We start from the raw sequence: 15,904 nt of genomic DNA, 5'->3' as shown, positions 1-15,904 counted from the left end.
AAATCCGGGGGAGTGTGAGGAATGATGTCAGGTTGTGGCCAATGACTTGTAATCTCACCTTCTCTGGAATGGTAGGTGTGGTGTAGGACACCCCATTATGAGAGGGAAAGAGCCTTGTCCCCAGGTGACCCTGGAGTAACACTGATTCTAATTATCTCTTCTACCAGTAAGACATTGGCATAAGTCTGGGTGTCTGTGCCAACCTGCAAGCTGGTGCAGCCATGACAGACTCAAAGGATGGCAGATGGCAGCTAGGAAAACATCAAACACTCCAGTCCTCTAGCCCTGGCAAAGGTCAGACACACAGCCGTCTGGTCTGCTGACCAGCCATGGCAGGATGTGGTTTGTTGACAATTTAAGAAGTCGTTAGTATGCTTGGTGCCTTAGAAAAACACCTGGCTGCTGAAGCTGCTGCTATGGATAAGGAAGAAACCTCGCTCCATGCCTCTGCTCTCTGCGGAGTTGGTACTTATGGAGCAACACTGTGTGCTTGGCCAACGCATGGCAGCTGGAGCCTTCTGTGTCGTTGCCTGCTTGTAGAGTGAAGATTCAGAAACCCAAAGTGGATTCCAGACACGTGCCTGAAGTAACCCCCAACAGATGTGACCCAGGAACTGCGGTCATTCCGAGTGGCCCTGCTGGTCTCCGGGAAGGACATGAGAATTGATCCCTTCCTTTGGGGACAGGTAGAGTGAGCGCATGAGTAGATCGAAAGGAAGAAAGATGAAGAAAAGATTAGCAAAAATGAGGTTGGATTTGTATTGGGATGCTGGGATGGTAGACGCAAGTACAGCGGGCATTGATGGTGCATGCTGGGTAGTATTAGCTAGAAAGGCTGAACGTGATGCATGTAGAGGCGTCGGCTGGGCTGAGATGTTGGGACTCCTGCCCAGTCTAATCCTTCTTCGTGTACTTGTATGTCTTATATTTTTCTCTGTTGTTCTATACTGAAGTCAGTGCCTTGTGTCAGTCAGTAAGGCCAAGATGATGCTGTGCAACAAAAAATCCCAAACCTTAGTAACTTCTAACAACCCACTGGAGGCCACCTGGATGGTGCTGGATGGTCCAGTTGCCTTTTTCTGAGTTAGGGTGTCACTATATAACCTGGGCTGGTCTAGAACTCATGATCTTCCTGCCTCAGCCTCCTGAGCACTGGGATTGCAGGTGTGTGCCACTAGACCTGCTTAGTAGTTATCGTTTTTACCCACCATCATGTGGAAAAAAAGAGCTCAGAGGATCTTGCATTGGTGGTTCATGCTGCCGCCCAGGTGCACAATCTATTTAGCTATGAGATGTTGTCCGGTCTACGTATCCTCATTCCTGAAAATTTCCCTTTGTCACAGTCAGGACGTCCTTTTGCTTGGATGTTTGGTTTCCCGCCCATTGAACTCTTGCCCTGGCAGAGGTGGTGTCTCAGCAAGCTAGCTGACATGAAGGTTGAAGTAGATAGAATTCAGTCTCATCACACGAAAGTGTCCTAGTTTCCATCGGAAGCCATTTGTCATAGCAAGAATCAGAAGATTCTAAACAGTGACAAAGGTCAGTGATTAATGCCAGCCTGAGATGCTAAGTCAACCTTCATCAACGTTAGGCCTGTGTGCCCTGGAAAAGACCAGACAGAGAAGATGAAGGGATGAGTCACAGGCAGGGAGAGGATGTGCAAAGCCTGTATCTGACAAGGAACTTCTGGAACATAGAAGGAACTCTCAAACTCATTAATTATCCCATGAGAAATATATGAAGAGACATTTCCACCAAGAAACTGCAGACAGGAAATGAGCACACAGAAGATCCTTCCCACCACTGGCCCTCAAAGAATTACAAAACAACCCATGAGACATCACTGTGCTCTCACAGCTTCGAATGCTGGCAAGGATACGGAGGGGTGGGGGGCGGGGGTAAAAAGGTGGTGGATTATAAAACACAGCCATTCTACATGTTTGTCGGTTTCATTTAAAGAAGGAAAATGAAACCTTTGAGAATAGTATGATCTGGCACATGTACTCCTGGGGGTGTGTCTCAGAAAAATGAAAACTTATGTTCACACAGAAACCTGCCCTCAAGTTTATAGAAGCTTTATCTGAGTGGGAAACAGCAATCACCCTGTGCCGGCTGGTCTAGGTCCACTTGACACAAGCTAGGGTCATCTGGAAGGAGGGAGCCTCAGTTGAGAAGATGCCTCCATATGAGCTCCATCTGTAAGGCATTTTCTTATTTAGTGATTGGTGGGAGAGGGCCCAGCCTATGGTGGGAGCTGCCATCTCTTGGCTGGTGGTCCTGGGTTCTATAAGAAAGCAGGCTGAGCAAGCCATGAAGAGTAAGCCAGTAAGCAGCATTCTTCCATGGCCTCTGCATCAGCTCCTGCCTCCATGTTCCTGCCCTGTTTGAGTCCCTGTCTTGACTTCATTTGATGGTGAACTGTGATGTGCAAGTGTAATCTGAATAAACCCTTTCCAAAGCTTGCTTTGGGTCATACCGTTTCATCTCAACAATAGTAACCCTAACTAAGACCCAGCCCAGTTGTTCTTCAATGGGTGAATAGTCAGTTATGCTGTGGTGCTTACCAGTGGGAAGGAGTAGCCTGTGGCCACAACAACACCTCAGGTGAATCTCCAGATGATGCTGTGTGGGAAAAATCCAGTTCCTTAAAGCTGAATAATCCATGATTCCATTTCTGTCATGTGGACATGCAGAGCAGGTAGTTGTGGCTAGAGGGTAGAGGGGGAGTAGAGGCAAGGATAGAGATAGGTATGGCCAGAAAGGGGGGCATAGAGGAAGCCTGCCATAGTGGAAATGCCATGTACCCAGGCTGGGTCAGTGTCAGTATCTTGAGGGTAACACGGTCTTATACATCCATGAGTTTCCCTGCGGAGGGAAGCTGGAGTCTGTTTGCATTATTTCTTACAAGTCCATGCCAATATCTTTTTCTTACAAGTTCAAACAGCTGTTTAAATACGGCTTAGCCTTTTTTAAAGTATAGAGCCCTGCCTCTTCGGAATCTTCTATGGCATTTCAGCATTGCTAGCCATTGGGGAAAGGCAAACTGAATCCACAATGCGATGTTGTTGTTCTCCTTTCTGAATGGCCAAGGCAAGTGGCAATTCTCGAAGTGGTGGAGAAGACGCAGGACACCACTCTCCCCCCAGGGTGGAGTTGTTAAGGAAGGCCTCCCTATTCAAGAAGGTGTCTTGGAGGGTGGGATAGTGTTGGGGTGCAGACTGTTAACCCCCTCTGCTGGGAGCCTGTCTGTGGTAGGGAACCAGGGACAATTGTGGGGCCTGCTATTTCAGTAGAGGCCTGATGGGTAGCCCGCCAGGAATGGCCTGCGACATGGCTCAGCCTAGAGCAGACATATCATAGCACAACCCACTTGGAGCCTCAGTCGCATATCCAGAGATGGTGGGAAGCTGGCTTAGGAGGGATAACAGGGCCACAGGCTTCAGCCTGTCTCCATGTCTCCCTGCCCTGTGTGGGTTTTGATTTGGGTAGAAAAGGAGCATGGAGAGATGGGCAGACAGACGAGGAGCCCCCGAGTGAAAGGAGTAGATGTTCCTTCCCCTGAACTCAGCCCTGTTCTCTGCTCTGCCCTTCTTCAGTCTCAAAGGCGTCTCTGTTGCAAGGGCCATGCCCGGTCCTTCCTCACTAGCACCTGGGCGCTGTCCTTGGTGCTAAATGGTGATGGTCTCGTGTGTGTGTGTGTGTGTGTGTGTGTGTGTGTGTGTGTGTGTGTGTGTGTGTGTGGGTGTGTGGGTGTGTGTGTGGGTGGGTGTGGTGTGTGCGTGGTGTGTGCATGGCCTGGTCTCCTCACCTCCCTCCACATGGGTCCCCTTTATTCACATCCAGGTCACCCTCAAAAGCCTGCTTTAGTGGCCCGCAAGGTTCTGTATTTGGCCTAGGAGGTGACGTTAGGGTCATGCTTGTGAAACCTACATCAACTAGCATCTCTCCTTTGTCCTGATGCCTTCCTCCCTCCCTCAGGAATTGCCCATCTAGTCTACCTGCTCTAGTGACAGATGGGAAAACTCGCCACAGTGTCCGCGAGGCCAGAGTGACTTGGCTGGAGTCTGGCCTCTCTACCATCCCTGAAACCATACTGCCAGCTGAAGATGTGGCTAGCCCAGAGTTGGCAGTTTAGGTACCAGACTTGTCATCTCATGGCTCCTAGCAATGTAACCCACTATGAGGGCCAAGGACTGCAGCGTCAGGCCCCAGTGTCCACCCAGGACTTAGATCTATGTTAATGCACTTGTGTGGGCTGTACAGGAGGCTGGGGACAGGCCTCTCAGCCCCTGGCAACTATGGGCCTGAGAAATGAGAAGATCCACTGTGGACGCTGTGGGGTCACATTCTGTGTCAAGAACAGTATGGGATGAGACCCTGTGCACTACTAAGCCACCAGAGTGCTCCTTGTGTTTCTCGTGCTTGGAACCAGGGCCTATTCAGCCCAGCTAACTGGCAGCGCAACACTCTTGGCCATCCAGGGCCAAGGGTATGGCCGAGGGCAGCCCCCCTTCTCCATGTGACCTGCTGCAGCAGATATGCTGGGTGAATCCAATAGGCACATCCCAAACTCTCTAATTAGAGCGTTATCATCAGCGTCCCTGGTCGTGGGAGGCTCCTCCTGACGTCCTGTGCCCTGTTCAGCCAGACTCCACCTAATCTCCAAATGCATAGCCTAGAATTGTCCTCACTCCCCTCCCCCAGTACACACATATCAACAAAACTTGCCCCACGCTGGGTATTCAAAGACAACTAGCACTGTGGCAGCTCACTGCTCTCACTGCCTTGCTTTCCTGTGCACACTCTTCCATGCCTTGCACTCCTAATAATCTACTACATGTTGATTTTTTTCCCCTAATTTGTTAACTCTGCATTTCCCAAATATTTGATAAGGAGCCTTTTTGATTACTCCATCCCTAAAGCGCCTTCAGGCCCCAAAGAAATAAGAACTATGTTTCTTTCTTTCTTTCCTTTTTTTTTTTTTTTTTTTTTTTTCCTTCCCATTGGTTTTTCAAGACAGGGTTTCTCTATGTACTCCTGGCTGTCCTGGAACTCACTCTGTAGACCAGGCTGGCCTTGAACTCAGAGATCCGCCTGCCTCTGCCTCCCAAGCACTGGGATTAAAAGTGTGTGCCACCACCACAAGGGGAGGACTATGCTTCTAAAGGCATGTTCTGGACCGTTCCAGCTGGACTGCACTTGAACTACCAACACTACCCTCCAGAGTTATTCTGATGCACAGTGGCATCTGAAAGCCAGGGGTTTGGTCTTTCTAGAGCACCCCAGGGAGCCGTGCTGGAGAACATTCAGGAAGGGATCAGCTCCCACACTGGTATGCGCTGCTGTTCTGTGCAGTGTCTAAAGGTCCCACAGAGCCACAGGAAAGATGCATGTTGAGCTAGACTCACCAGGAGGAAGAGACTTGTGCAGGAGGGGTTATCGGAGGAAGTGTTCCCTGTGTTTGAATCTGGGAAGAGCACTCTATGGCAGAGAGGAAAACAGTTCCATGCATTCTTCAACCCAGTATGACCTCCGAGCTGCCACAAACAGGATGAAGTCCAAGTCACACAACGTCCCTTCCTATTACCCATGTGGCAATGGGGGAAATGGAAACTTCTGGGAGCCTAGAGGGTTGGACATGAGAAGATGGAGAGGTGCTGGGATGAGCCTGACCTGGGACCTTCCTCTCTGTTCCTAGTGTGACAGTCACTTCTCTGTGCAAGTCCTGGGGTAGGGTGTAGTTGGTTGTTTTTGTTCTTTTTCTCTTTTACTCTTTGGGGGGCCTACCACCCAGCTCCCAAATAAATCACATAGAGTCTTATTCTTTCTTATGAATGCCTAGACTTGGCTTGTTTCTTGCCAGCTTTTCTTAACTTTAAATTATCCCATCTACCTTTTGCCTCTGGGCTTTTCTATTCCTGTGTACCTTTCTTTCTTACTCTGTTGCTGGTTGTGTGGCTGGGTGCCTGGCCCCTGGCGTCCTCCTCCTTTTTCTCTTGCTCTTTCTCTTTTCCTCCCAGATTTCTCCTTCTATACATTCTCTCTGCCAGCCAGCCCCCCACCCCTTGCTCCTGCCTTGCTTTTGGCCATTCAGCTCTTTATTAGACCATCAGGTGCTTTAGACAGGCAAAGCAGCACAGCTCCACAGAGTTAAACAAATGCAACATAAAAAAAGGCAACACATCTTTGCATCATCAAACAAATGTTCCACGGCATAAACAAATATAACACATCTTAAAATAATATTCCACAACAGTAGGGTGGGGCAGGCAGCTGCTCCCAGTGTGATGTTCCAGAACTCAGGTAGCAGGTGGAGTCTGTCTGCAGCCTCTACCACTTTGCACTTCTCTGACGTCTGTGAGTATTAAGAGGGCTATGAACAGATGATGTATGTGTATGTGCATCTAAGTATGGTGTGTATAGTGTACATACATATGGTATATGATGGGTATACATATGGTGTGTGGTATATATATATGTGTGTGTGTGGTGTATATATATATATATGGTGTATGTGGTATGTGTATATGTATATATATATGGTGTATGTGGTATATATATGTATGGTGTGTGGGTTATATATGTATGGTGTATATGGCGTATATATGTATAGTATGTGGTATGTATGTGGTACATATATGTATAGTATGTATATATGTACAGTGTGTGTATGTGTGGTATATCGTATGCATGGTGTGTGTGGTGTGAATGTATATTGATATGTTGTTGTGTATATATGTCTTAGTTAGTGTTACTGTTGTGATGAAACACCATGACTGAAGCAAGTTGGGGAGGAAAGGGTTTATTTGGCTTACACTTCCACAGCACTGTTCATCATCAAAGGAAGTCAGGACAGGAACTCAAACAGGACAGGAACCTGGAGGCAGGAGCAGATGCAGAGGCCATGGAGGGGAACTGCTTACTGGCTTACTCTTCATGGCTTGCTCAGCCTGCTTTCTAATAGAACCCAGGACCACCAGCTCAGGGATGGCTCCACCCACTGTGGACTAGACCCTCCCCATCAATTACTACTTAAGAAAATGCCTTATAGTCTTGCCTACAGCTGGATCTTATGGAAGCATTTTTTAAATTGAGGCTTCCTCCTCTCTGATGACTCTAGCTTTGTATCAAATTGACATAAAACTAGCCAGGACAGTATATATGACATATCTGTAGTATGTTTGGTATGTGTGATTTGTGTATGTATAGCCTGTATATGGAATGTGTGTGTGTGTATGATGCATGTGATGTGTAAATATATGGTGTATGTGATATGTATATATGATATGTATGACATATTTATGTGTGGTGTGTATGGTATTTATATGTACATTGTATGCAGTATGTATGCATATACAATCATGGACTACATAATGAAGTTTCAGCCAGCAGCAGACTGCATGTACCACACTGGGCCCATAAAATGGTAGTGAAAAAATTTCTTGTTACCTAGCAACGCCATAGCCGTGGTTTTGTCACAGCACAAGGCGTTAGTCACCGCGTTATGACAGTGCCTTTGCTTTGGTGCCCAAATCACAGCCCAGGTCATGCCGCATTGTCACTGAGAATGGGTCACACACCAGCTTTGTGGGCGGGGCTCATGGCTCCTCCTCCTCCTCTGTGTTGTGTCAGGAGCTGCTGAGGTACATACGGTCACACCCCTTTCCAGGGGAGCTAGTGGCTCTGAGTCGTGGTGAGTCCTGGGATGGACTAGTCTTCATGGATGATCAGTAGCTTGGTCCTGCAGAGAGGACCTGAAAATGAAGGCCGGGGCAGCACCAGGTAGCTAAGCAGGAGTCACAGCACACCTAAAGAAAAGCAGTGTGTCCTGTCGTCCAGTTCAGTGGACTTTCACAAACTAAACATCCAGACCCATTAGGACATTTGGTCGGTTTCTTTGGTGCCCCCTTCCACATGAGTTCTGTAGCCACAGCTTAGTTTTTCTGTCCTGAAACTCCGTAAGCCACACGACATAGCCAGCCGGTACTCTTTTGTGTCTGTGTTCCTTTCTCCACAATGTCTCCCAAGTGGGGTTTGCTTGTACAGTCACGTGTTGTTTTCATTTGTTTATTCTCACTGCTGTGTAATATTCCAACCTGTGAACATAGCAGCTGTTCTGTGGGGTCAGCTGTCGGCAGGCGTGTGGGTGGCTCCCCTCAGCACATTGGTGACAGTGCTACTGTATCCTTGTGTGGTCTAAGGACATCTGTACACAATTCTGTTGTAAACACTGGTTTACATGTAGGGATGAGTTCCTGTGTCTCAGACCTGCATGATAATGAACACTAGGCAAGGTTGGGGGAACTGATGAAGGGCACCAAAACAAAGTTGGGGGTTGGAGGGGTTTGGGGGGATGATCAGCACCCCCAAAGGGCAGTGACCAAATCATAGAAACAGCACCAAGTAAAGCATGACCTGTCTGCGGGGTGAGTCATGTAGGAGGCCTCCAAGGATGCAGCCTGCAGTGGTGAATGTAAGAATTGCAGTTCCTGGGGCAGCCTCGGTCTGTGGAGCTTCTCAGGAGGTCAGGCTTGAATGTTTAAAAAGCTCACTCCTGCATGGATGCTTCAACGTGCCTGGCTTTTTGGATCCCACGGCCAGGGAGAAACCATTGTCATCAGGCAGGCAGTGATGGTGAAGGCCCGTGCAGTCATACAGAGTGCCTGCTGGGTACTGAGGCATTGAGAAGGGACCACAGGCTTCGGCAGCAGAGATACAGGCATGTCAGGTCCTGAATGCACACCTCTGTGGAACACCATCTCAGCAAGGGTCTGTGTGCGGGAGGAGGCCTGTAGTCTCCAGTGGTCCCCTGGCCCTCCTGATGCTCCCTGATGGGACACTCTCTTAGGCGGCTCACTCCAGCCTCCACCCATGCAGGCCTTAGGTGTCAAAGAGGGCCCTGCAGCCCTCTCAGGCTTGGACCTACGGTGGGCCTCTACCCAGTTGTTTTCAGTGTCCTGGCCCAGACGGTAATGCCAGCGCCTCACCTTGTCTCTTTCAGAACGGAAACAAAGACAACTCTCTAGACATGCTGGGCACAGATATCTGGGCTGCCAACACCTTTGATTCCTTCAGGTAACTTCCTTCTTTCTCTGTGGTGTCCAGTGCTGGCCAGGGCCTCCTGCCGCCTCAGGGCTTACGGGGCAGGTTCAGTAGGGAAGCAGAGAGACAGGCTGTAGGGGAGGAGGGCCATAAACAGAGGTCCTCGGAGAAGAACGAGAGAGCATCCAAGAAAGGAAGAGGCAAAGGGAGGCAGGAAGACAGGGAGACTGAAGACGAGGGAGAGAGCAGGGGAGTGACGGGGAGGCTGGAAGCGTGGAAGGAAGAAGGGGCACAGGGCTATTATGGGAGGCTGAGATGGAGGCCCCCCACCCTTTGCACATGACAGTCTATGGAAAGGGAAAACGGGGCTCTGTAGCTCAGTGGTAGAGTGTCTGCAAGGCACTCGTGAGGTTTGCTCCTTAGCAACACACGCAAAAGGAGGGCTGACTGGTTCAGACCGTAGAAGGCTCCTGATGGTGCTTGGCATTAGGCAGGACTCCTCAGGACAAGGGGCACACCCTGGTTGTGGTACTTATCACTCCTGTCAGGTAGAGAGGCCTCGGGCCAGTCTTTCGTCATCTCTGCCCCATCCCCTGAGCTGCCCAACTCTGGGCACACTGCAGGCGTGTCTGGCCTGGGTATATAGACTCTCCAGCATGGCGGGGCTCTTGGGGTGGGAACTGGGGAGCCGGGCCCTGCCTCCCCAACTCTGCTCACCCTCTCCAGAGCATCATTGTGTGTTCTGGTGACCGGCTTTTGTCCTCCTCCTCTTTCCAGCCCTTCTTAAATGTAGGCATGAAGCAAACGGGGCTGTCAAGGGGACCCCTGCAGAAGGCACAGCCAGCCCACATGCATGTCTGGGGAGCATGAATTTTCCCACAGCAGAATTGAAAGGCGAAGGCCTGACACCTTCTGTTCCATTCCAGATGGGTCTGAACAGGCCGCTGCCCTCAGGTGTGGGTGCCCTCCCCCACCCACCCACCCACCGAGCCTCCTGCCTTACATGTATCTTCTCCCCCAACCCTCACCCTTTAGTGGTGCCACCTGGGACCTGCAGCCTGAAAAGCTGGACTTCACCCAGTTCCATCGGAAGGTCCGCCACACACCCAAGCAGTCCCTGCCACACATCGACAGAGATGGGTAAGGACACCACGGAGGGCCTCTCATGGGGAGAGGAATGAGGTGTAGGGGCCTGGGATTATTCCACTGCACACAGGGGAAATGGGGTGAATCCCTGTCCCAGGTGCTCTTCCCACCCAGCCCTACGACCGCAGGTTCACTGGCTTTTCTAGAGAATCCCTCCCTCTGTCCTCCCGACTAGCCCATCTGCCAACCCCTGTGCGACACTGAATGTCTCTTGTTAACTAGCTGGCGGGTCTCCAACTGGGGCATCTGGGAGGCTCACATGAGCAACAGAAAAGGACCCACCCCGAGGCTCGCACTCAGTAGGTCTGGGGTTCCTCCCCTCCCAGCATGTCCAACCTGTGATTAGTGGACAGCCTGCAGCTGCATGCAGACAAGCCACGGAGCGCGATGAACAGAGGCCCCACTCAAAACTGTGAACACACTTAAAACATTATGAGGTGTCCCGTGATTCCTCTGTACATTGAGTTCAAGGCTCTCGGGCTTCCACTGTCTAGATGACTTGGTCGTACCGCAGCGCCAAATAGTTAGTCACATTCAGTAGGCTGGAGATCTGCACTTCCCACAAGCTCCCCGGGAGATGCTGACGCTGCCTGCCCATTCAGGAGCCCCGTTTTGGGAACTGGTCTCAGAGTAGCCTTCATCCTGGCCTGTCTCACCCTTGTTGGCTCCAGAAACAAGTATGGCCTCGCTTTTAAAAGGTGGTCTCAGGGCCTGGGCTGCCCTCAGGACACTTGTGTGGGACAAACAGTGTTGCTTCATTTTAGTTTTTTTTTTTTAAGTCATTTTTATAGAGATAAAATTCATGTGGGATTAAAAAAAAAATCAACCACTTTCAACTACGCCATTCAGCGGCATTGAGCATGTTTACCATGTTCGGCAGTCACCTGTGTTCTTGTCGCCCCAGGACAATGTGGTCACTCCTAGTCACACCTTCTTGTCCAGACCCCACCCTCAGCCCCTGACAACCACCTCTCTGCCTTCTGTTTCTGTGAATTGTTTTTTTCTGAGCATTGTAGAAATGGAATCGTTTGTGTTCCTTTCTCTGTTGCCTTCCAGTGTTTCAAGGTTTGTTCACAAACATCCATGAAATGGGCCGTTCCTTTTTGTAGCTGAATAATGGTCCATGGCACCAGCCATTCTATGTGTTTGCGCATTCGTCCACTGGCGAATACTTGGGTTCTCTCCTCTGCGCTTTTATGAAAAGTTCTGCTCGGGGCATTCCATTCCTGTGCACATATCTGTCTAAGTCCCTGCTTGTGGGACTGCTCGGTCACACAGGAACCATGTGTCACTTTCTCAGGGACTACAAAGTGTTCCCAAAGATGCTGACTATTTTACAGTCTCCCTAGCAGCATAAAGGAGCTCTGACTTTTTCTGTCCTCCACCTCACTTGCTTCATTTTTATTGTTACGATTTTCTCGGCTTTTCCTCCAATTCTTGCTACCCACTCCTGTCTCCCTGTTCCCCTCCCCCTAAAATAACTGACATTATGGGATGTCTTCCTGTATGCCAAGGGGCCTCAGGCAGCTGCTCTGCCCCCTCCCACCCTTAGAGACCATTCCTCTTAGTCACACAGGTCGTCTCCCTGTGGGGGGGCTGAGCCAGGAACCTGGGAGAGCTGATGGTCTCGCCCCATTTTAGAAGCAAGAGAAACAGGATTCAGAAAGGGTTAAGTAAAACCCCCACGAAATGAGCTGAAAATGGGGCCCTCTGGAGTACCTAAGGAGTACTTCAGAGATCTTCCCTGGGTAGCTCCAGTCCTAGCTCCGGTCCCTCCGGTGTCCCCTGGGAGCGTGTCCTGTGACTCCAGTGAGGAAACTAAGCCTCGGGAAGTCTAGGTGATCGTGACACCTTAGGCCGGGTGGGGAATGAGTCAGCCTCCCTCACTGAGATGAGCGGCCTTGTCACAAGCGGGTTGCTTGGAGGAAGTGACTGGCGGCCGGACGCACAGGAGTGATTGTTCTGTGCCTAGCATCACTGTCCTGTCTAAAGCCAGAGGACCAGGCCACCCCTGTTCACCAGCTGTGGGTCCTACTTCCTTCGCAAGGCTCACCCACTCAGCAGAAGCTGGCTCAACTCTCTAGGGGTGGGCACCCGGCCCTGGACCCCATCCTGCCTGCCACTCAGTGTTCGTGGGCAGTGCCCTGTGGCCACCTTATGGCTAGGATGGGAACCCTGCCCCCTTAGCCTCGCCATGTGAAGAAGGGGGGGGGCTCCACGTGTCCAGCCACTGCAGCCTCCCTCAGAAACAGGTTGCCAAGGCTTCCCACAGCCCGTGTTTCCATAGAGGGACAGAACTGGCGCGGGCCGTTGCCTTGGCAACCCCACTGGCAGCCGTGACTCAGCCGGTCTGCAGCCACCATCTGCCTGCCACACCTGCAGGTCTGCAGGAAGTCTGACCCTGATCAGGCAGCCTAGGGGTCAGAGCTGGCCCCCGTACGCTGCCCGCTGTGGATCTCAGATTGCTAGTGTGAGAAGCAAAGGCCAGACCCATGCTTGTTCCGTGGAATCTGTCACGGGCTCCACACCCAGCTCCACCCAGAGAGTTCAGTTCCCAGGCATGTTTTACCCACTTGAGGTCGTGGAGGATGGGGTCAGCCATTCTAGTGGGGCCAGTTCCCCAGTATCTGCTTCGACATCTACGGCCTGTTCGTGGCGCACAGTGGGTGCTTTCAAAGGGCCAGCCCATCACTGTCAGGCTGATTGATTAGTCCAAAGATGGCCACATGGTCCAGGCCTTTCTCTGCCTCCCCACTGTGGGCCTGAGCTTTCCTGTCTCACCTTATACCTGCCACCTCCTTATGCCTCCTCTGCTCCGTCTCCACCTGCCTACGCCTGGACTATCCCAGACACGCCTCCAGCACCCTCTCCCTCCACACATACCTTGCTCTCCAGCAAAATGCAGCCCGAACCCCAGCTTTCAGCATAACGGATTTGAACCCCGAGCCTGGCATTGACATGCCTGATGAAGAAGAGAAGGTCTAACAGAGACAAAGTTCTGATCCCTGTTTTCTTCCGCCCAAGTCTTGGCTAGTGTGGCCCGCCAGGTTTCTTTCTGTCTGGGTCCCCGGGCTTTTCAGGCCATTTTGGGGACACTTGTGTCATGCTGCCCCCTAGTGGAGGTCAAGCTCACAGCCCTAGGAGGTGAGTTTCCAATTGACTCTTACCAAGAGCCCTAAAGTGCCTGTCTGGAACCACATCTGGATTGTTTCCCTTGACAGGAAACCAGACGTGATGGTAGGCAAATATTTAAACAAACGAAAAAATGCCTCTGGAATTTGAGTTGCATTAACCCTGAAGCTGGTGGTGTTACCCACCGGGAGACTCAGAAATGAGAAACGTGCCCGAGGCTGGGCCAGCCTCTGAATCTAGGCTCTGAATTGTTCTCCTCCCTACCTGCTCCTCTGCCCCACAACAGCACGGTCATTGTGGAAGGGGGTGTGGCAATGGGGACACACTTATGTTGTTATCATTTTAATCCACTAGCCAGGCTATGGTGTTAGGCACTGTTATCATCCCCATTTTCCAAATGAAGAGACAGAGGTATGAGAAAGTTAAGTGATTTACACTGAGTCCCGCAGGGCGGGATGCAGCTGGAGTCCAGACTCTTGCAGTCCGGCGCTAGAAGCTGCACCTTTACGTGTGCAAAAAAGTTAGAGCTTTGGGGAGTGCGTTGGGCCAGCATCTCCAGCCTGCAGGCTCAGCCATCCACAGAGGCCCTGGATACAGAAGACACAGTATAGCCCAGTGGCTGGTTTTACAGGCCCGGAAACAAAGGGAAAGAAGCTATGCTGGAGTTTCTGCCAACCCCTGCCTGCCTGTGTGACCCTGAGATAGTTACTTGGTCTCTCTGTTCACTGATTTTTTCCTTTGGCGCAATGGCCAAAAGAACTGGCATTTTCAGGAATTGTGCAGGTGTGGGGATATTCATGGGTCGGGAGCTTAGCCGCTATGCCTGGAAGGGAGGCTGTCACTGGGTTCATCTCTCGCCTCTCTTCAAATGCGTGTTACATGAGGGCTAGAGGGATCCACCTCTGGGGCCCTTCCCGTGGGTGGGGGACTCTTGAGGGAGAGCAGAGCCACGACCGACCCTCTTCTGACCGGCCCTCCTCCCCTGCAGCCAGGCAAGGATAAGGGTGTGGGTAAACTGTACTTCCAACACCTTCCTGTCTTCTGTGGTCTAGGTGTGGCAAAGGGAAGCTGGAAGATGGAGATGGCATCAACCTGAATGACATTGAGAAGGTCCTCCCAACCTGGCAGGTAGGTCCTCAGTCCGGCTGCCTGGGCACTCCTGCTGGGCCCTTGCTCCAGCCGGTGGTGTGTGCTGCCTGGGCCACAGGTCGGTAGAATGGGGACTCACCTTGGGCCAGCGGCCCCACGGACAGTGTTTGTGGCAGCCCACCTTGGTGACACCGTAAGGACGGGCCTCTGTCCCTTGAGTGAAGGGGACTCGTGCTGGCCACTGCCCCAGCTTGGAAGTTGGTTCCTTGGCCTGAAGGCGCAGCGGGTGAGCGTCCGGCAGCGCCCTCACATGGGTGGCAGATCTGCAGAGTGTCTGATGTGGCTTCTGACCAAGGAAGTTCTCCTGCCAGCCCCCGGGGCCTGCTGTGATGGCTGATTTTGCCCTTGGTGTGGTTCCTTTACCAGAATGGGTCCAAGCTCCAAGACAAAAAGCTGAGTGGACTCAGGTCTCGAGATGCCGTGTGTGTATGTACACACAAGAGTAGACAAAATCTCATTGCTATCTCTATCCCTCAGTTGCTAGCTACTTCACTCTTTGAAACGGTCCGGTGTGCTTTGTATTACTGGGATAAACGTCCTGACCAAAAGCAGCATGGGAAAAAAAGAGTTTCTTTCAGCTTGCAGCTTACCATCCATTATGAAGGAAGTTGGAACCCAAAAGCATGAACTGATGCAGAGGCCATGGAGGGGTGCTGCTTACTGGCTTGCTCCCCATGGCTTACTCACACCACCCTGAGGATGGCCCCACCCACAATGGTCTGGACCCTCCCACATCAATTGTCAATCAAGAACATGCCCCCCCCCCCCAGACTTGCCCACAGGTCAGTCTGATGGAGGATTTTCCCCAGATGACCTAAGCTTTTGTCAAGTTGATTAAAAAAAAAAATTAAAAAAAAAAAACAAAAACTAACCAGCACATAGACCAACCTGGAGCTCAACAATGCAGTTAAACTGGCTGGCCAGCAAGCCCCAGGGTCGTCCTGCCTCCCCGGCGCTGGTACTTACAGGCACGCAGCATCACAGCCAGCTTTAACACAGGTCCTGGAGATTGAACTCTGGTCCCATGCTTGTACAGCAAGCACCTTACTAACCAGCCACGTCCCCGGTCCCCATATTTGGAAACTTTGCTTCCACCATGCTTCCAACTGTCTGTAGGCCCTACCTCTCATTGCCCATGGCTTGCCAAAAATCTGCCCATTTTTTTAAAGGTCTCCTCCCCCCTCTTTCTTTATTTGGGGTAACTTCTGCTGTTATATCTTCGAGCTCACTCATCTTTTCCGACTGTATAAATGAGTGTTCAGCTCCTATGATGTGGTTTTCATTTTCTAGAACTTACCATGGTTCTCTCTTCTACCTTCTGTTTCTCGTGTGTTTTAGCATGAGACTTGAGGATGCTTGATGTCCTTCCCCAGTGATCCTGTGGCTAAAACCATTACCGTCTCGTTTCTGTTGTTTGTTTTGGTGGAGTCTCTCT

At 51.0% G+C, this 15,904-nt stretch overlaps 1 protein-coding gene across 4 annotated transcripts in view; it reads left to right on the top strand.

Moving 5' to 3' along the window:
• Window positions 1–15,904, top strand: part of Ctif (cap binding complex dependent translation initiation factor) — a 264,453-nt gene that overhangs the window by 78,719 nt on the left and 169,830 nt on the right. For all 4 annotated transcript variants that reach the window (XM_037197207.1, XM_028871951.2, XM_028871952.2 and 1 more), the window contains 3 exons: window positions 9,002–9,075; window positions 10,078–10,182; window positions 14,373–14,448. In XM_037197207.1, coding sequence (XP_037053102.1) covers window positions 9,002–9,075; window positions 10,078–10,182; window positions 14,373–14,448 — 255 coding nt within the window. The remainder of the gene's footprint in view (window positions 1–9,001; window positions 9,076–10,077; window positions 10,183–14,372; window positions 14,449–15,904) is intronic.

Source organism: Peromyscus leucopus, chromosome 19 (assembly GCF_004664715.2).
Source record: "Peromyscus leucopus breed LL Stock chromosome 19, UCI_PerLeu_2.1, whole genome shotgun sequence".
Taxonomy (NCBI): Eukaryota; Metazoa; Chordata; class Mammalia; order Rodentia; family Cricetidae; genus Peromyscus; species Peromyscus leucopus.
This window is presented reverse-complemented; position numbering and strand designations above follow the sequence as displayed.